At 37.2% G+C, this 20,161-nt stretch overlaps 1 protein-coding gene across 1 annotated transcript in view; it reads left to right on the forward strand.

The window, feature by feature from the left end:
* Window positions 1–1,493: 1,493 nt before the first annotated feature.
* Window positions 1,494–20,161, forward strand: part of LOC114517629 (calcineurin-binding protein cabin-1-like) — a 35,221-nt gene continuing 16,553 nt past the window's right edge. Inside the window, exons 1-22 of the mRNA XM_028537416.1 lie at window positions 1,494–1,681; window positions 1,862–1,942; window positions 2,184–2,297; window positions 2,420–2,554; window positions 2,803–2,904; window positions 3,042–3,120; window positions 3,265–3,318; window positions 3,492–3,558; window positions 3,672–3,723; window positions 4,693–4,793; window positions 5,102–5,168; window positions 5,280–5,334; window positions 5,428–5,472; window positions 5,574–5,671; window positions 6,107–6,183; window positions 6,336–6,412; window positions 18,054–18,135; window positions 18,390–18,452; window positions 18,621–18,698; window positions 19,253–19,292; window positions 19,367–19,461; window positions 19,890–20,032. Of these exons, the coding sequence (XP_028393217.1) occupies window positions 1,862–1,942; window positions 2,184–2,297; window positions 2,420–2,554; window positions 2,803–2,904; window positions 3,042–3,120; window positions 3,265–3,318; window positions 3,492–3,558; window positions 3,672–3,723; window positions 4,693–4,793; window positions 5,102–5,168; window positions 5,280–5,334; window positions 5,428–5,472; window positions 5,574–5,671; window positions 6,107–6,183; window positions 6,336–6,412; window positions 18,054–18,135; window positions 18,390–18,452; window positions 18,621–18,698; window positions 19,253–19,292; window positions 19,367–19,461; window positions 19,890–20,032 (1,705 nt within the window). The 5' untranslated portion in view covers window positions 1,494–1,681. The remainder of the gene's footprint in view (window positions 1,682–1,861; window positions 1,943–2,183; window positions 2,298–2,419; window positions 2,555–2,802; window positions 2,905–3,041; window positions 3,121–3,264; window positions 3,319–3,491; window positions 3,559–3,671; window positions 3,724–4,692; window positions 4,794–5,101; window positions 5,169–5,279; window positions 5,335–5,427; window positions 5,473–5,573; window positions 5,672–6,106; window positions 6,184–6,335; window positions 6,413–18,053; window positions 18,136–18,389; window positions 18,453–18,620; window positions 18,699–19,252; window positions 19,293–19,366; window positions 19,462–19,889; window positions 20,033–20,161) is intronic.

Raw genomic sequence — 20,161 nt, forward strand, 5'->3', positions numbered from 1 at the left:
GTATTGAGATTCCCTCTTCAATTTATAATAGTCCAGACAGGTCACGTGAATATCCTAGGGCTCTTCAGCAAAAAACAAAGAGCATCGCTTGAAACTCCTCGAACGATGGCAATCTGTAATGAAGAAAACATGTTTGTTGCCATACTACGTCTCAAAGTAAATATCGAAGTAAACACGATGTTCTGGTGAAAAAAGTGTTCGATGTAACATCAATACTGTCTTAGGAAGTTTAACGGTGCTGAAGCGGATGTTAAACACAGTCAGAGGTCAATCATCTCTTTCGTATATTGCATTATAAGTTTTACTTTTAGAAACAAAACAAAATTTATAGAAGCAAATTAAACGTCCGCGGTGTTGCTGTACTTTGCTCACTGGCACTGCTTTTAGTACAAAATGAAGGTCAACACGAAATCAAATTCTGGGTTTTACCACACGTTGTGCAGCACTTTATTCGTCAGTGATCACTGACAATAGCCATGGCTGATTGTCGGTGAGATTATTTGGATCGGATTACATATAGACCATAATCAGTTGCTGAAGCGGATATATAAATAGGGGTCAATATACAATATTAATTACATTGCATCATAATTTTTAGAAACAAAACAGAATTTATATAAAAGGCTAGAAGCAAAATTAAGCGAGTAAATAATGTTTTGAAATTTCTGCGCCTATAACGACCTTACCCACTATATCACCTTTTAGAAGTATAAATTACTGCCAATAAGTTAAACTATGCCTATTATTCTTGCCTGTTTGCATGGTGACATCGATAATAAAATTATCTTGTAGGTACACAACGTAAGTATGAAATACTGCAAAGCTTTCGGTCCGTTAACCTGGGCTTTCATCAGTGCAATTGCGAAAGCAATTTGAGTATTAAATTTGAGTAATAAATAAAGCAATCCGAAAGCTTTGCAGTATTAAATACTTACGTGATGTACCTGCTGTAAGAGGAAGGATAGAACCGTGATAGAACGAACGGCGTCAAGTCGTACACGAACTCATACAGAGACAGAGTTGTCTAGACTAGAACTTAATGCCAATACTAAAGTCCGCAAATTCGCGGGCAAAAAACACAAAAATACCACCAAAATACAGCTTCAGGTCAGGACAATACTATAAACAAGCTAAACGCTTTTGTTAGAAAATTCCATTCATGTGATGACAACCGGAAATATAACTCGACTTTCGAATTTGGTTATTTTCTTGGGTAGTTTTTACCCTGTCGTCTTTTAGCCGTTATATATAACTATAAATACTTTCGTTGTCTTTCCTGATAGCTAGTTTTTAAGTCAAGATGGGGCAGAAAAACGCAAAAAATAGCGATTTTTCGGCGTTGTTATTGTATATAGCGAGAAGCGTTTGTCTCATCCACTGGTCTCATGCGTGATCTCATCACTGGTTCTCATGCAATTTTTCGACGGAAAAAAAAATCTCGCTTTCCGAGCCCGCGATTGCCTCGCCAAGAGATTGAAGAATGAAGAGAACGAGATTCGTGGAGCAACACAACACTTGTGAAAGCAGTGAAAGATCTTGAAACAAGTCCTTGCGAAGTCGAGTACAAAATACAAAATACAAAGTATACTATATAGAAAAATGAGGAGAAGTGATAGAATAACAATTTTCACAAAAATGGCTTTTGTACGAAGGCTAAAGTGCTGAAGCTGTCTAAATAAGGGCAAGCAATAATTTGATAACTCATATACATTATTTTGTAGTCCTCTATACTTCTTTCGTTAGTTTCGTATGATGAAATATGTGTATTTACGAGTGTAAATTATGATGCAGAAGCACGTCATAGGAAAATACTTATGGGTATAGATGCGTATTTCAGTATCTGTGTATTTGAAAAATATAGATGAAGTTAGCAGCCTTGAATGAAGATTGTAGTGATGACAGCTTGTCTGAACCCACAGAAGAGCGAGTTAAGGAAGCCAGGGTGAGTCTATACTTTTGTATGTTACTGTACTTCATCTAACACAGATCATTTCCTCTTTTTCACCAAAATGGTAACAACTGGTACTATCTGGCAGACTGTCTTTTGCTTGTCAGCCCAGTGATGAGTAGTCAAAATGCACCCATTTTAGTTTTCATCTGTTTAATGCCAGATGATTTTGCCAAATTTTCATGTCTGCTTTTTAGCATAATACAAAAAAAATTATCTGCTCTGACTAATATAGGAATCGGAGGCACTGGAAATATACAACCAAGCATTGCAACACCAGCAGCTTGGTAACAGTGATAGGGCAAGAGAGTTTTATCAAAAATTGTTAAATGCATCCTTTGTGGCCGAGGTAAGTAAATGTTGCAACAGTTGCTGAATAAATGCTGACATTCAGGTTGATATAATTGAATAAATGTTGGCATTCAGCATACCAAGTGCATAAGAATCAAATGTAACTTGTTGTTATTCAAGGTTGATGACTCCACCAAAGATGACGACCAGCCAAGTCATCCAGGACTGGTGTTCAAATATTCAGCGTATAAAAATTTAGCGAGTCTTGCAGAAAATGACTCTGATGATGACAAAGCTGTTGATTTATACCTTGAGGTATTGTGTTTGCAGGATTTACGTTTTCAGCAAAATTGTCAGCCATTGGTTTAGAGTCTACAATTGTTGACATCATGTGGGCCATAGATGGGTGCAAATTATTGCAAGATGATCACACTTTCTAGCCATATGTATGTGTTTGCAATTCACCAGGGGAGTGGGATCATCATGACCACAGATCGATGCTTACATGTATGTTAACTGTTGATGCATTTCAACCGATTAAATCTTTTGGTCAACCATTTCAGGCGGCAGCACTTGATGACTCAGATGTCACATTATGGTATAAAATTGGCAAGCTTGCTGTGAAACTGGGGAATCTCAGATTGGCAAGATATTCATTTGAACAGGTTGGTTTGAAGATTAGTTTTTGGACTATAAAGTTCAGCCACACATAAACTTGACTTATGCCCTGCTCCTGTTTCATTCACTTTCCTAAGTTGTACAAATTAGCCATAGCTCTTTAAAATCTAACTTTACCCTTCAGGGATTGAATATCAACTCCAAACATTGGCCATGTTTAGATGAGCTGGTGACGGTTCTTTACGCAATTGGGGATTATCACTGTAAGCCTGCATTATAAGTTTTCAACTGAACATTAACATACTTCAGAAGCAGAATTAGGTTCTTTAAATTACTAGCTGTTAAAGAATCGTCAAGAATTTATATTTTTTTTCTTTACACATAGACTTTCGTTATCATTCTTTTAGCATGTTTAATGATTGTATCAAGTGCATTTGAAAGAGATACCTCTTATCCCAAAGGTATGGTATTTACGAAGGTTGAATCATTTTTAATATGATTGAGATTAAAACTTCAATATTTTATCATTAATGAACTACATTTAGTTTGTACAATTTGCAATTTTTAAAAGCTTTTATTTATCTAGATAGCTTATTTAGTCAGATAAAATTATGCAACCTTCTCTTTCCTCAAGGTCTGATTATCAGGGATAAAATCTATTCAGAGTTTTCAAGTTTTAGAAATGACTACCAGCATCTGAGGTATATTTTAATATTTGCGTGTGCAAAATATGGATAATGTTCAATACAGATTACAGAAAGTCAGAAATAAACAACTGTCAATGTTTCAATGATTTTTCGAATCTTAAATTTAGAGGAATGTCGTGTGCAAAACATGGAAAATACGAGCAAGAACTGGCGTATCAGGTTTGAGAAAGAACTCTCTATCGATGAAACGTATTTTCTAACGTTTTTACAGAGTTTAATATTATATTTAAATCCATTTCAAAACCCTGTAGACAGTATTATTTTTCATTGTATAAACGCATTTACCTGTTTTTAACAAGTTTTCTTCGTTCCTCGTTGTTAATAAGCTTGAATGGCCTTTTTAAACAAATCTCCCGGCTTGGAAAACGTGAAATATTTCCCTGTGCATGAGAAGATAAAAGAAATATAGGAGTTTTAGCAAGGATAACTTGCTCCATCTTCGACGGCGCCTAAATTGAATATTTTCAGAATTTCACAGTGGAATTTCAGTGCAAGCGTCTTGGCGCGAATATTTTCCCGCGGTTTATATACTCTGGGCTCTGATACAACTGGAGCGTTACCCAGAAAGTTTATCCGAATAAAAATCCATTTTGTAGTACTCAATCGAGTATCTTTTGTTATTATTCACGAAACTTGTCGAAATTTTGTGATTATGTTTAGTTATAAGAACTATAGCTCTCGCATAAATTTGAAACAGAAATATAGTATATTTCAAGAGGTATTAATGGTTGTTTCAACCATGAAATGGACTTTTATTTGACAGTCCCTTCAGTTTGACTGTGCTAATCCGAGTCCTTTCCCGCTATTTCAGATCACTTGAATTTTTGGTAGGATGACGGTTGTTTTTGCATTTTTAAATATCCATTTTTCTGCTGTAGTCTTGATTTCTCAGTGTATCGAATAAAAATTTTCAGTAACTTGTACATACAGAACGACTTTTGTGGTCATTAATTTTAGTTCAAAACTTAAAAGAAATTTTAGTTCAAAAATTTTGCTACACTGCCGGCCAACTGGCACTAAGCTATCGCTACAGTTGAGTCCACGGTGATGTTTCTCCGCCTTCAAAATGCCCGGGTAAAAGGCCATTGCTTCGTGGTAATAATACTTATATTATGCAAAATCTTGCAGCTCATCAACGAAGCGATGGAACTACGTGAGAGGAATCGTCAAAGAAACGTATTTCCTGAGCCACCGGCAATTATTCCTGCGAAACATCTAGCTCTTTACACGTAAGAGTTTTAGGTCAATATTGTTTCCTACATTCCAACTTCAAGCCATGCGGTCGATTATCTAAGACTGAAAAAAAATCCTGAGAGATGTCCCTGAAGAAAAGGAGAGCACCTGGTCTTGTGCCGACATTTTATCCCAGCCACTTAATTGTAAGACCTTTATACCGGAGACACGTCCTTTACCGGAGGCACGACCTTTACCGGAGACACGGCCTTTACCAGAGACACGACCTTCTCATATTCCTGAAGTTGAAACTAGGCTAAACTCGTTTTCTTCCAAACGTTTTAAATCTGTTTTTCATTCTCAGGTGGAGCTCCTTAGGCAATTGTCTTGTTTCATTGTACGACCAAGTTACCTCAGACGATAATTCATATGTAAGTGCACGACTAACATAATCATTATTCGATTCCATTAAACTCGTATTAAATGTGATTGTTCAGTGGGCCAACTGCTTAACTAAAAACAGCCTTGCTATCTTTGTATAGAACTTGTGCCAAAAAGTAAACTTGGAAAGTTATTGCAAGATTATTATTACACCAGGTGATTCACAACATTCTCCCTGCATCGTAAAGTCGTAAGCTGCTTGTTGTCCGTAGGAATTCTTCCTTAAATGCTTTATTCCTTGTGTTTTAGAGATTATTCGAAATAATTCATCTTCTCAAAAACATTTTACGAAAGGTAAAATGGTGAAAACAGTTTTGAAATGTTATTTATTTCATTGCCAAAAAGTTTTACTTTTTCGCTCTGGTTTCGAAACTGAAATGTTCTTGTATGTTTAGACAACGAGGACAAGAGAACTGTAAACAGTTTGAAAAGAAAGAAATTTTTAGCTGAGGAAAGTGATCCATTCAACGCACCAAAACGACGTTCTGCTAGGGTACGGGACTTATCTCAAATATATATGACAAAGCAATATACTTATAAACTGTCGAGATTTGTGCCTGGGCTAACTAATCGAAAAAGATATCTTGGTAGTCAAGCGAAGGTAGTACCTTACACAACCTCGTACCCAGGGTAAAGACCCTGGGTACGAGGTTGTTCCCTACAATAGGCGGTCGTGGTTTGTATCTGAGAAAGATGTGATTAACAAAGTGTTGATTAAGGAGGAAGTGTTCGACACTAAAGACATCTAAAACTTAGGAATCTCTCCAATAAACTACCTGAACTACCTTATCCAAACGTGTTGGTCCAGTGTAGGGTAGTTTTCCACAACGGGCTGTCTTGGTTGTGCCTTCTGGGAAGAGACATCCCAGACGTGAGGGTTGGAAAAGTATTCATAGTAAAGTTTTTGTTTTTTACCATGTTTCTGCAGGTAAACAAGAGCAAGAAAAAACAAGAGGAAGTCAACTACCTCGAAATTTTACAAGACTTTCTTCCCGAAATATTGAGGTAAAGTTGAAAACCATTTCTTCGTCCTGGATCTTTCTGATCTCTATATTCTTGTATTAGTGTGGAGTATATTGGAGAAATTTTGATATGGTATTGTTGATTTGTTCATGAATCTGCCTGCCAGTCATTCGAGTTATCGTAAAACTTTGCAGAAGCGGGAATCTCATTGAAGGAAGCGATGAACCGCAAAGCCAGGAAATGGATACACCAGAAGTGGGTTCTGAACTAGGTTAGTTATCACCAGAATTAGTTTTTTATGGCAATTTTGGCGTGAGATCTCTAAGATGTTGAGTGGTATCCTGGGTTATATAGATGTGAATACTGTCGCTGATATTTCCAGCGAAAACGAACCGCTCGATGTTACAAAGTTTCCATGTGCTTTCTTACAAACCTTTGTAAGAAAGCACATGGAAAAAAGGTACGTTTGGCGGTTTGCTCTCATGCAACAGCCTCAAAGTAGAGGAAAAGTTCCTCGTTTTTTCATGTGACTTCATTCAATCTTGTATATTTTAGCGGAACACTCGACCTTCTCTGTGATTACGCCCTGCATCTCAGCGAAAACTGTCAGTTTAAATGGTAAGCTTTGTGAGTAAGGTATCTTTTTAATTTCACCTCGTTTTCCATACCCACATGCGGGAACTTTAAATCATTATCAGCTTTTGAAATTTTACAATCGGTAATAATTCCATGTTCAGTAAATCTTAAAATGCACGAATTCAATCTTTGAGATCAGTTCTTCAACAGTTCTCAGAAGAAGAACCCAAAGCTTTGCTTTCCACGCTTCTTAATTTTACTCCCGAATAACAATGTCTTTGCGTTAATTGTTGTTAGGCCAACATCGCTGGTTGAGGCATTTCTAAAAATTTACAGCCGAGTGAGACCTCACCTGTCATTTCCAGCTCTGTTTTCGTAAGTACTTCAAGTATGTCTAACGAATGCAATCTATCTAACGATAATACGTCTGGTCGGGTTTGCGGGCTTTCGTTAGGCACTAGGACCATGTATTCAGTGGCTTTTTATTGTAAGCTATTACACTCAAAAGAAATCTGTCGAGCAATACTGAATATATGAATACCCCCCCCCAATTATCGCGTGTTTCATTGGCCTTCGGGAAGGATTGTTGTTGATATTACTGCATGGTCGTTAAGGCATCCTGGTTTTCGGATACGGGTAGCCTTATTTTGTTTAATACAAAACCTGGTTTTTATTGCGGAAAAATTTTAATTGGGAACTTCGCCTTGAATTTGAGAACCTCAAAACGAAATTGAGAATATATGTAAGTTTTCTACCTTGTTTGAAAAGGGTTTATCTGTAATTTGATATATTTATAGACAAGAAAGTACGAAATCAGAGATAATGTCAAATGCGAAGGTAAATGCTATCTTGTTGTTCAAAATTGTTTGTTGTTCGGCTATTTTTTTCCATTCCTGATTTTTCGATTCTTTACAGCTTGCTCTTGTCGCGATAGAGCTGACCTTAGACAAATGGTGCACAGAGAAATCCAAGTCTTCCTCCAGCCTTTCGCCTGCCGGATCTCCAAGAGGGTACGATGATTGAAATATGTTCAAGCTTTTAAAAAAAACACCGAGTTCGACAACACAGAAAATCATAATCATTCAACTTCAAAATGCTCATATACACTAGACTACATAAAGTAAAGACTCATTAACTGACTCTTGTACTTTCACGTGCTATATCTTAAGTTCCGCATTTTCTTAGTAATAACCAATCCACAAAATTGTCGCCTCTGAAACAAGATTTTCTTGGAAAGTATTTCCTGAACGATCTCGAGTACATAGCACAAGCCACGCACGTGGCCACCAGTCTTTCGGAGAAAGAAGGTCTACAATTTGCTCTCAGAGGTATGTTGATTTTAAATTTGGCGCTTTTGGAGCAAGGGTTACCTGTTTGCGGTTCTTGTCGTGGAAATTTCGGACTTTTTATATCTTACAGAAAATTTAGTTTGGCCCTCTCTCCCCCCCCCACCTAGGAGAGCAAAGGTACAACCCTGGGTAGATTTTTCTAGAATTAACGTGATTCCGATCTCACAAATGCGGCTAAATGCACAAGAATCATTGCGGGGCATGAGTTTCGCAAACTGCTTGTTTGTTGAGTGACATCACTCACAGGCGAATACAGACTGTAAAGTTTTGTGGTCATGGTGATGCTTTGCTGCGTGTCAAAAATATTGAGTGAGCTCTGCTGATATGAATGGAAATAGTGAAAAGCAAGAGATGAGTTAAATTAGTCGAAAATCTGTGCAGAAGAATGGCTTATTCTTTAGCCTGTGTATTTTCGAAGGCCCATTCACACTATACAATTTGTCGTATATACGATTCTTACCCTGGCGTATGCGAACGTATGAACACACATGCAAAGGTAGCATTTTAAATTAATATTCCACCCTGAATGCGGTATGAATTAATTTCTGTTTAAAGTTTCACTAAATTTTAGAGACTTTTTTAGGAGATGCCATTTCAAAAATACGTATTGATTTGAAGACATGCATGCAATCAGGATTTTCACCTATGTACGAAGAAATTATTCAATTTTTTTGCCAAAATTTAATTTGTTTTGAAAAACCTTATTATGTTGCCACAAAAATGACAGTAGAAGATCCAGGGTTATTCAAAATAAATTGCTGCAGTACAATTTTAAATTTCAAGTATACGTGAAAAACGCTATTTCAATTGTTCTAAATTCTAAAGAATATTTCAGAACTAAAATCTACCGGGCTGTTTATTTTGATACCCTGTGGCAAAAACCAATGAGTGCATGCATGAACTATATAATAAATTATAAAGCCTTACGAATCGTATTATGAACCGAATTACAGTTAGACATATGTACAACGATGAAGAGCGATAACTGATCTCTTTTTATGCCTCTTGTTTCAGGGAAAAAGGCCACAGTCGATCCTAGGTAAGTTGTGTGTTTGCCCAATCTATGTTTAAGAAGTCTTCTTTGTAGGCGCCCTTTGATGGTGAGTATTGCCATTAATTTCATATACATTTTATCTGTAGTTTATCTGCTCTATCAAAAGTGTGAAATCAAACGCTGGAAAAATACAGAGACAATAAAAGCAGGTCGAAGACACGTAAAAAATAACTATTCACTAGAGGCCGGTGTGTAATTTCATCGTACATTATAGTCAATGTCAATCATCCATGCAATCTCTTTGCAACAAGTTGGAAAATGCAATATGGCTGGAATTAGTCTTAGATGTTCTTTTCTAAACACAGGATAGTTTTCACTTGTCAGTGATATAGGAGTATCTGATAGGTTCGCTTATTCAGTTCGCTTGTTCAGTTTCGCTTGTTCACTGCATGCCGTTTAGCGTGCGCCAAATTCCAATCTCTACGATTGAAGAGGAAGCGCCACTTTGGGAACGTTCTTTAAATCCCGTCATCTCTGACTACGACAATCGCCGCAGTTGATAATGTCAAACCTCGTATTACCAAGTCATCACTCAGGCGCCCCCAGCTTTTTGAGATTGTACAAGATCGGTTCTCTCCGATCGTTACCCAATTTCGTATGCAGAGCATGCATGTTTTCTAGGTACCTACCTCATTTGAACGAGTTTTGTGATTAGCTTTTTGTAACAATAGTGAAAGTGTTTATAATTCGTTCTTTTAGAAATCAATTTCTATAGTTCATTGTGTTTATGGTTATCATCAACCAATAGCAAAGCTTGTTCATATAGGTACGTACCGACCCATAGCTAATTTTAAGAATTTTTTATCACTGCACATATCATCCCAATAGTATGGTAGTGGGAGGGGACATGATAAAATGGTCCTTAATGGAAATTGATAATTTAGAGATGGGAATTTTGGCGGTCTGGAGGACCTTTTTCAAAAACCTTTCTGTGGTTTTTGATTGCTATGGACTTGATTTCCAGCATTGGGGGGACCCATTACTGGCGAATCCGTCTCAGCAGAGTGAAGTCTGTTGAGAAATACCTTTTTCAATGCATATCCTCATTTTATCACTGCACATTTTACTTTTATCACTGCACAAATTGGTTCACTACACACTAAAATTAGGTATGTACCGACCCAACAAGGGGAATTTCGTTTTAGCAAGTTTGTTTACATTTTTAGTAGCCCAATCAGAATGGATAAATTTCGACTATATATACTTCCGGTGAAAAGGTACATTGACTCACCATTTTACACGAAGTATTAAAAATGTAGCCATTCTGATTGGCTTTTCCTGAAAAATGTAACCAAATATGCCGATCAGGTTAAAACGAGATTCCTCCTTGTTAGACATACTAATAAGATACAAAGTTAACATGTTTTCAACTCCGTGAAGCCTTATATGTCTCCATCTTTGGAAACCCAAGTTTGTAGTGTGTACCTATCGATTCTAAACTCTTGCGATTTGGCGTAACAAAGATTCAGCTCCCAAATAATCGATGCATGTATGAAAATAAAGAAAAGAACTTTACCGTCTGAGGTTTTCAAAGTTCTTGTGACGATAGGCCTTAGAAGTCCTAGCTGACTTGAATGTCCCCTAGCTGACTTGAATGTCAGCTGTAACTCAAACCACTTAGCATTTGTTTATCCAGGAATTTGATTTATTCGTGGTTGAAAAAGATGCGGGTTACAAATGGTCATGGAAAGACGATACGGGAAATAAATGTTGTATACGGTTTTTTAAGAAGACATTAAATTAGACAATTAATAAACTGAACAAAGTCGAAGATTCTTTTTGCAGCAATTTAATGAAAAGGAATCACAAGCAAAATGCAACTACGGTATATTTTAAAACAAACTACTGCCTGCGCAATTAAACAATTATATGGTGTTCAATTAGCTCCAACAAGGAAGGAAACAAACTAAGTTCATCAACGTTTTATAAGCTGCTTGACTTGAACTGGCTGATTCAGGCTCAGCGATCACGGCATGAGCTTTCCTTCTTGCAATATGGTCCGCAAAGCCAATGACCACCACCACAACAAGGGCTACATGCAGCGTCATGCAGATAACAAGCAAGAGCGGCAAATTTGCAACAGCCACCGTAGTTGCTACAACATCCCCAGTCACTGCCATAAATATTCCATCCTGCGAGGTATTTCCAACTCCTGCAACCGCTTCGCGGGCCACCTGTACGTCTCCAAGCGAGATATCTGCCAGCAAGTCTAGGCAGTGTACTTCTGCGTTCGACTTCATGCCCATTCTCGTCACTACTGGCACTGCACACTGCAATAATGCCAAGAATGATCAATACTCGCAGTGCCTCCATTTCGTGTTGTCTGTAAAATATAAGGAACAAGACCAATGTATTATTTTGTACAAACAAAATATTATGTATAGTCGAGACATCACAAACCTTGCAACTGTATGTAGTTTCAATGCACTTTTTAGTCTTGCTCTCTTACTCTAAGGCTTAATGGTCTCTCGCCTTGGCAAACGGGAATTACTCTGTATTGAGATTCCCTCTTCAATTTATAATAGTCCAGACAGGTCACGTGAATATCCTAGGGCTCTTCAGCAAAAAACAAAGAGCATCGCTTGAAACTCCTCGAACGATGGCAATCTGTAATGAAGAAAACATGTTTGTTGCCATACTACGTCTCAAAGTAAATATCGAAGTAAACACGATGTTCTGGTGAAAAAAGTGTTCGATGTAACATCAATACTGTCTTAGGAAGTTTAACGGTGCTGAAGCGGATGTTAAACACAGTCAGAGGTCAATCATCTCTTTCGTATATTGCATTATAAGTTTTACTTTTAGAAACAAAACAAAATTTATAGAAGCAAATTAAACGTCCGCGTGTTGCTGTACTTTGCTCACTGGCACTGCTTTTAGTACAAAATGAAGGTCAACACGAAATCAAATTCTGGGTTTTACCACACGTTGTGCAGCACTTTATTCGTCAGTGATCACTGACAATAGCCATGGCTGATTGTCGGTGAGATTATTTGGATCGGATTACATATAGACCATAATCAGTTGCTGAAGCGGATATATAAATAGGGGTCAATATACAATATTAATTACATTGCATCATAATTTTTAGAAACAAAACAGAATTTATATAAAAGGCTAGAAGCAAAATTAAGCGAGTAAATAATGTTTTGAAATTTCTGCGCCTATAACGACCTTACCCACTATATCACCTTTTAGAAGTATAAATTACTGCCAATAAGTTAAACTATGCCTATTATTCTTTGCCTGTTTGCATGGTGACATCGAATAAAATTATTGTAGGTACACAACGTAAGTATGAAATACTGCAAAGCTTTCGGTCCGTTAACCTGGGCTTTCATCAGTGCAATTGCGAAAGCAATTGAGTATTAAATTTGAGTAATAATAAAGCAATCCGAAAGCTTGCAGTATTAAATACTTACGTGATGTACCTGCTGTAAGAGGAAGGATAGAACCGTGATAGAACGAACGGCGTCAAGTCGTACACGAACTCATACAGAGACAGAGTTGTCTAGACTAGAACTTAATGCCAATACTAAAGTCCGCAAATTCGCGGGCAAAAAACACAAAAATACCACCAAATACAGCTTCAGGTCAGGACAATACTATAAACAAGCTAAACGCTTTTGTTAGAAAATTCCATTCATGTGATGACAACCGGAAATATAACTCGACTTTCGAATTTGGTTATTTTCTTGGGTAGTTTTTACCCTGTCGTCTTTTAGCCGTTATATATAACTATAAATACTTTCGTTGTCTTTCCTGATAGCTAGTTTTTAAGTCAAGATGGGGCAGAAAAACGCAAAAAATAGCGATTTTTCGGCGTTGTTATTGTATATAGCGAGAAGCGTTTGTCTCATCCACTGGTCTCATGCGTGATCTCATCACTGGTTCTCATGCAATTTTCGACGGAAAAAAAAATCTCGCTTTCCGAGCCCGCGATTGCCTCGCCAAGAGATTGAAGAATGAAGAGAACGAGATTCGTGGAGCAACACAACACTTGTGAAAGCAGTGAAAGATCTTGAAACAAGTCCTTGCGAAGTCGAGTACAAAATACAAAATACAAAGTATACTATATAGAAAAATGAGGAGAAGTGATAGATAACAATTTCACAAAAATGGCTTTTGTACGAAGGCTAAAGTGCTGAAGCTGTCTAAATAAGGGCAAGCAATAATTTGATAACTCATATACATTATTTTGTAGTCCTCTATACTTCTTTCGTTAGTTTCGTATGATGAAAATATGTGTATTTACGAGTGTAAATTATGATGCAGAAGCACGTCATAGGAAAATACTTATGGGTATAGATGCGTATTTCAGTATCTGTGTATTTGAAAAATATAGATGAAGTTAGCAGCCTTGAATGAAGATTGTAGTGATGACAGCTTGTCTGAACCCACAGAAGAGCGAGTTAAGGAAGCCAGGGTGAGTCTATACTTTTGTATGTTACTGTACTTCATCTAACACAGATCATTTCCTCTTTTTCACCAAAATGGTAACAACTGGTACTATCTGGCAGACTGTCTTTTGCTTGTCAGCCCAGTGATGAGTAGTCAAAATGCACCCATTTTAGTTTCATCTGTTTAATGCCAGATGATTTTGCCAAATTTTCATGTCTGCTTTTTAGCATAATACAAAAAAAATTATCTGCTCTGACTAATATAGGAATCGGGGCACTGGAAATATACAACCAAGCATTGCAACACCAGCAGCTTGGTAACAGTGATAGGGCAAGAGAGTTTATCAAAATTGTTAAATGCATCCTTTGTGGCCGAGGTAAGTAAATGTTGCAACAGTTGCTGAATAAATGCTGACATTCAGGTTGATAATTGAATAAATGTTGGCATTCAGCATACCAAGTGCATAAGAATCAAATGTAACTTGTTGTTATTCAAGGTTGATGACTCCACCAAAGATGACGACCAGCCAAGTCATCCAGGACTGGTGTTCAAATATTCAGCGTATAAAAATTTAGCGAGTCTTGCAGAAAATGACTCTGATGATGACAAAGCTGTTGATTTATACCTTGAGGTATTGTGTTGCAGGATTTACGTTTTCAGCAAAATTGTCAGCCATTGGTTTAGAGTCTACAATTGTTGACATCATGTGGGCCATAGATGGGTGCAAATTATTGCAAGATGATCACACTTTCTAGCCATATGTATGTGTTTGCAATTCACCAGGGGAGTGGGATCATCATGACCACAGATCGATGCTTACATGTATGTTAACTGTGATGCATTTCAACCGATTAAATCTTTGGTCAACCATTTCAGGCGGCAGCACTTGATGACTCAGATGTCACATTATGGTATAAAATTGGCAAGCTTGCTGTGAAACTGGGGAATCTCAGATTGGCAAGATATTCATTGAACAGGTTGGTTTGAAGATTAGTTTTTGGACTATAAAGTTCAGCCACACATAAACTTGACTTATGCCCTGCTCCTGTTTCATTCACTTTCCTAAGTTGTACAAATTAGCCATAGCTCTTTAAAATCTAACTTTACCCTTCAGGGATTGAATATCAACTCCAAACATTGGCCATGTTTAGATGAGCTGGTGACGGTTCTTTACGCAATTGGGGATTATCACTGTAAGCCTGCATTATAAGTTTTCAACTGAACATTAACATACTTCAGAAGCAGAATTAGGTTCTTTAAATTACTAGCTGTTAAAGAATCGTCAAGAATTTATATTTTTCTTTACACATAGACTTCGTTATCATTCTTTTAGCATGTTTAATGATTGTATCAAGTGCATTTGAAAGAGATACCTCTTATCCCAAAGGTATGGTATTTACGAAGGTTGAATCATTTTTAATATGATTGAGATTAAAACTTCAATATTTTATCATTAATGAACTACATTTAGTTTGTACAATTTGCAATTTTAAAAGCTTTATTTATCTAGATAGCTTATTTAGTCAGATAAAATTATGCAATCTTCTCTTTCCTCAAGGTCTGATTATCAGGGATAAAATCTATTCAGAGTTTTCAAGTTTTAGAAATGATTACCAGCATCTGAGGTATATTTTAATATTTGCGTGTGCAAAATATGGATAATGTTCAATACAGATTACAGAAAGTCAGAAATAAACAACTGTCAATGTTTCAATGATTTTTCGAATCTTAAATTTAGAGGAATGTCGTGTGCAAAACATGGAAAATACGAGCAAGAACTGGCGTATCAGGTTTGAGAAAGAACTCTCTATCGATGAAACGTATTTTCTAACGTTTTTACAGAGTTTAATATTATATTTAAATCCATTTCAAAATCCTGTAGACAGTATTATTTTTCATTGTATAAACGCATTTACCTGTCTTTAACAAGTTTTCTTCGTTCCTCGTTGTTAATAAGCTTGAATGGCCTTTTTAAACAAATCTCCTGGCTTGGAAAACTGAAATATTTCCCTGTGCATGAGAAGATAAAAGAAATATAGGAGTTTTAGCAAGGATAACTTGCTCCATCTTCGACGGCGCCTAAATTGAATATTTTCAGAATTTCAGTGCAAGCGTCTTGGCGCGAATATTTTCCCGCGGTTTATATACTCTGGGCTCTGATACAACTGGAGCGTTACCCAGAAAGTTTATCCGAATAAAAATCCATTTTGTAGTACTCAATCGAGTATCTTTTGTTATTATTCACGAAACTTGTCGAAATTTTGTGATTATGTTTAGTTATAAGAACTATAGCTCTCGCATAAATTTGAAACAGAAATATAGTATATTTCAAGAGGTATTAATGGTTGTTTCAACCATGAAATGGACTTTTATTTGACAGTCCCTTCAGTTTGACTGTGCTAATCCGAGTCCTTTCCCGCTATTTCAGATCACTTGAATTTTTGGTAGGATGACGGTTGTTTTTGCATTTTTAAATATCCATTTTTCTGCTGTAGTCTTGATTTCTGTATCGAATAAAAATTTTTCAGTAGCTTATACATACAGCACGACTTTTGTGGTCATTAATTTTGGTTCAAAACTTAAAAGAAATTTCAGTTCAAAAATTTTGCTGCACTGCCGGCCAACTGGCACTAAGCTATCGCTACAGTTGAGTCCACGGTGATGTTTCTCCGCCTTCAAAATGCCCGGGTAAAAGGCCATTGCTTCGTGGTAATAATACTTATATTATGCAAAATCTTGCAGCTCATCAACGAAGCGATGGAACTACGTGAGAGGAATCGTCAAAGAAACGTATTTCCCGAGCCACCGGCCATTATTCCTGCAAAACATCTAGCTCTTTACACGTAAGAGTTTTAGGTCAATATTGTTTCCTTCATTCCAACTTCAAGCCATGCGGTCGGTTATGTAAGACTGATAAAAATCCTGAGAGATGTCCCTGATGAAAAGGAAAGCACCTGGTCTTGTGCCGACATTTTATCCCAGCCACTTAATTGTAAGACCTTTATACCGGAGACACGTCCTTTACCGGAGGCACGACCTTTACCGGAGGCACCTTACCGGAGACACGCCTTACCAGAGACACGACCTTCTCATATTCCTGAAGTTGAAACTAGGCTAAACTCGTTTTCTTCCAAACGTTTTAAATCTGTTTTTCATTCTCAGGTGGAGCTCCTTAGGCAATTGTCTTGTTTCATTGTACGACCAAGTTACCTCAGACGATAATTCATATGTAAGTGCACGACTAACATAATCATTATTCGATTCCATTAAACTCGTATTAAATGTTCAGTGGGCCAACCGCTTAACTAAAACCAGCCTTGCAATCTTTGTATAGAACTTGTGCCAAAAAGTAAACTTGGAAAGTTATTGCAAGATTATTATTACACCAGGTGATTCCACATTCTCCTGCATCGTAAAGTCGTAAGCTGCTTGTTGTCCGTAGGAATTCTTCCTTAAATGCTTTATTCTTTGTGTTTTAGAGATTATTCGAAATAATTCATCATCTCAAAAACATTTTACGAAAGGTAAAATGGTGAAAACAGTTTTGAAATGTTATTTATTTCAGTGCCAAAATGTTTTTTTTTCACTCTGGTTTCGAAACTGAAATGTTCTTGTATGTTTAGACAACGAGGACAAGAGAACTGTAAACAGTTTGAAAAGAAAGAAATTTTTAGCTGAGGAAAGTGATCCATTCAACGCACCAAAACGACGTTCTGCTAGGGTACGGACACATCTCAAATATATATGACAAAGCAATATACTTATATACACTTTCGAGATTTGTGCCTGGGCTAACTAATCGAAAAGATGTCTTGGTAGTCAGCGAAGGTAGTACCTTACAAACCTCGTACCCAGGGTAAAGACCTGGTACGAGTACCCTACAATAGGCGGTCGTGGTTTGTATCTGAGAAAGATGTGATTAACGAAGTGTTGATTAAGGAGGAAGCGTTCGACACAAAAGACATCTAAAACTTAGGAATCTCTCCAATAAACTACCTGAACTACCTTATCCAAACGTGTTGGTCCAGTGTAGGGTAGTTTTCGACAACGGGCTGTCGTGGTTGTGCCTTCTGGGAAGAGACATCCCAGACGTGAGGGTTGGAAAAGTATTCATAGTAAAGTAGTTTTGTTTTTTACCATGCAGGTAAACAAGAGCAAGAAAAAACAAGAGGAAGTCAACTACCTCGAAATTTTACAAGACTTTCTTCCCGAAATATTGAGGTAAAGCTGAAAACCATTTCTGCGTCCTGGATCTTTTTGATCTCTATATTCTTGTATTAGTATGGAGTATGTTGGAGAAATTTTGATACAGTATTGTTGATTTGTTCATGAATCTGCCAGTCATTCGATTTATCGTAAAACTTTGCAGAAGCGGGAATCTCATTGAAGGAAGCGATGAACCGCAAAGCCAGGAAATGGATACACCAGAAGTGGGTTCTGAACTGGGTTAGTTATCACCAGAATTAGCTTTTTATGGCAATTTTGGCGTGAGATCTCGCCAAAGATATTGAGTGGTATCCTGGGTTATATAGATGTGAATACTGTCGCGGATATTTCCAGCGAAAACGAACCGCTCGATGTACAAACCTTTGTAAGAAAGCACATGGAAAAAAGGTACGTTTGTTCAGAGACGAATCTAGAAGCTTAATTGGGGGGGGAGGTGTATATTCATATATTTAAGTTTAAAAGAGGGTAAAAACAATAGCTATCAAAATCAGTCAGGGATAAGACGAATATATGAATATGCACCCCCCCCCCCAATTAAGCTTCTAGATCCGTCCCTGCGTTTGTTCTCATGCAACAGCCTCAAAGTAGAGGAAAAGTTCCTCGTTTGTTCATGTGACTTCATTGAATCTTGTATATTTCAGCGGAACACTCGACCTTCTCTGTGATTACGCCCTGCATCTCAGCGAAAACTGTCAGTTTAAATGGTAAGTTTTGTGAGTAAGGTTTCTTTTTAATTTCACTTCGTTTTTCGTACCCACATGGGGTAACTTTCCACACTTCTTAAACTCCCGAAAAAACTTCATTTCTGAGTGTTATCGGGAGCATGAAAAGCTGATAACGAATAACAATGTCTTTGCGTTAATTGTTGTTAGGCCAACATCGCTGGTTGAGGCATTTCTAAAAATTTACAGCCGAGTAAGACCTCACCTGTCACTTCCAGCTCTGTTTTCGTAAGTACTTCAAGTATGTATGTCTAACGAATGCAATCTATCTAACGATCATATGTCTGGTTGGGTTTGCAGGCTTTCGTTAAGTGCTAGGACCATGCATTCGGTGACGTGCTAGAACGATATTTGGGGTGGGGGGTTATTCATATATTCCGACGGATTTTTATTGTAAGCTATTCAGTACATTCACAAGAAATCTGTCGGGCAGAACTGAATATATGAATAACCCCAATTATCGCATGTATTGATGTTTAAGCTACATGCATGTGTTAGATACTCTGAGGTGGGTAAGGGCTATTTTCCATGATAAATGCCATTTCATTGACCTTGGGTATAGTTGGGATTGTTCTTGATATTAATGCATGGTCGTTAAGGCATCCTGGTTTTCGGATACGGGTAGCCTGATTTTGTTCAATACGAAACCTTGTTTTTATTGGGGAGAACTTTTAATTGGGAACTTCGCCTTGAATTTGAGAACCTCAAAACGAAATTGAGAATGTGTGTACATTTTCTACCTTATTTAAAAAGGGTTCATCGGTAATTTGATATATTTATAGACAAGAAAGTACGAAATCAGAGATAATGTCAAATGCGAAGGTAACTGCCATCTTGTTGTTCAAAATTGTTTGTTCGACTATTTTTTCCATTCCTGATTTTTCGATTCTTTACAGCTTGCTCTTGTCGCGATAGAGCTGACCTTAGACAAATGGTGCACAGAGAAATCCAAGTCTTCCTCCAGCCTTTCGCCTGCCGGATCTCCAAGAGGGTACGATGATTGAAATATGTTCAAGCTTTTGAAAAAACATCGAGTTCGACAACACAGAAAATTATAATCATGCAACTTCACAAATGCTCATATACACTAGACTACATAAAGTAAAGACTCATTAACTGACTCAGGCGGGGAAATTTTATATCTCAGGAAAACATTCAAAACATATGCGCCTGTATTCTGAAAGCTCACTCACAGGAACGCTGTAGTTCATTTTTGATATTTTATGGTAGCTACATATGCATTTGAGGTTCGCAAGGCTTTTAAATCTTGAAATATTTAGTACTGTAGCACATCATTTGTGACTTTATATTGATATATAAAACTCAGGTCTTGACCAACTATACGGAATATAAAATAAGGATCTCCTCACAATTTTTTGTACATTCACGTGCTATATCTTAAGTTCCGCATTTTCTTAGTAATAACCAATCCACGAAATTGTCGCCTCTGAAACAAGATTTTCTTGGAAAGTATTTCCTGAACGATCTCGAGTACATAGCACAAGCCACGCACGTGGCCACCAGTCTTTCGGAGAAAGAAGGTCTACAATTTGCTCTCAGAGGTATGTTGATTTTAAATTTGGCGCTTTTGGAGCAAGGGTTACCTGTTTGCGGTTCTTGTCGTGGAAATTTCGGACTTTTTATATCTTACAGAAAATTTAGTTTGGCCCTCTCTCTCCCCCCCCCACCTA

Source organism: Dendronephthya gigantea, unplaced genomic scaffold (genome assembly GCF_004324835.1).
Source record: "Dendronephthya gigantea isolate DGI-Jeju-01 unplaced genomic scaffold, DenGig_1.0 000009F, whole genome shotgun sequence".
Lineage (NCBI taxonomy): Eukaryota > Metazoa > Cnidaria > Anthozoa > Malacalcyonacea > Nephtheidae > Dendronephthya > Dendronephthya gigantea.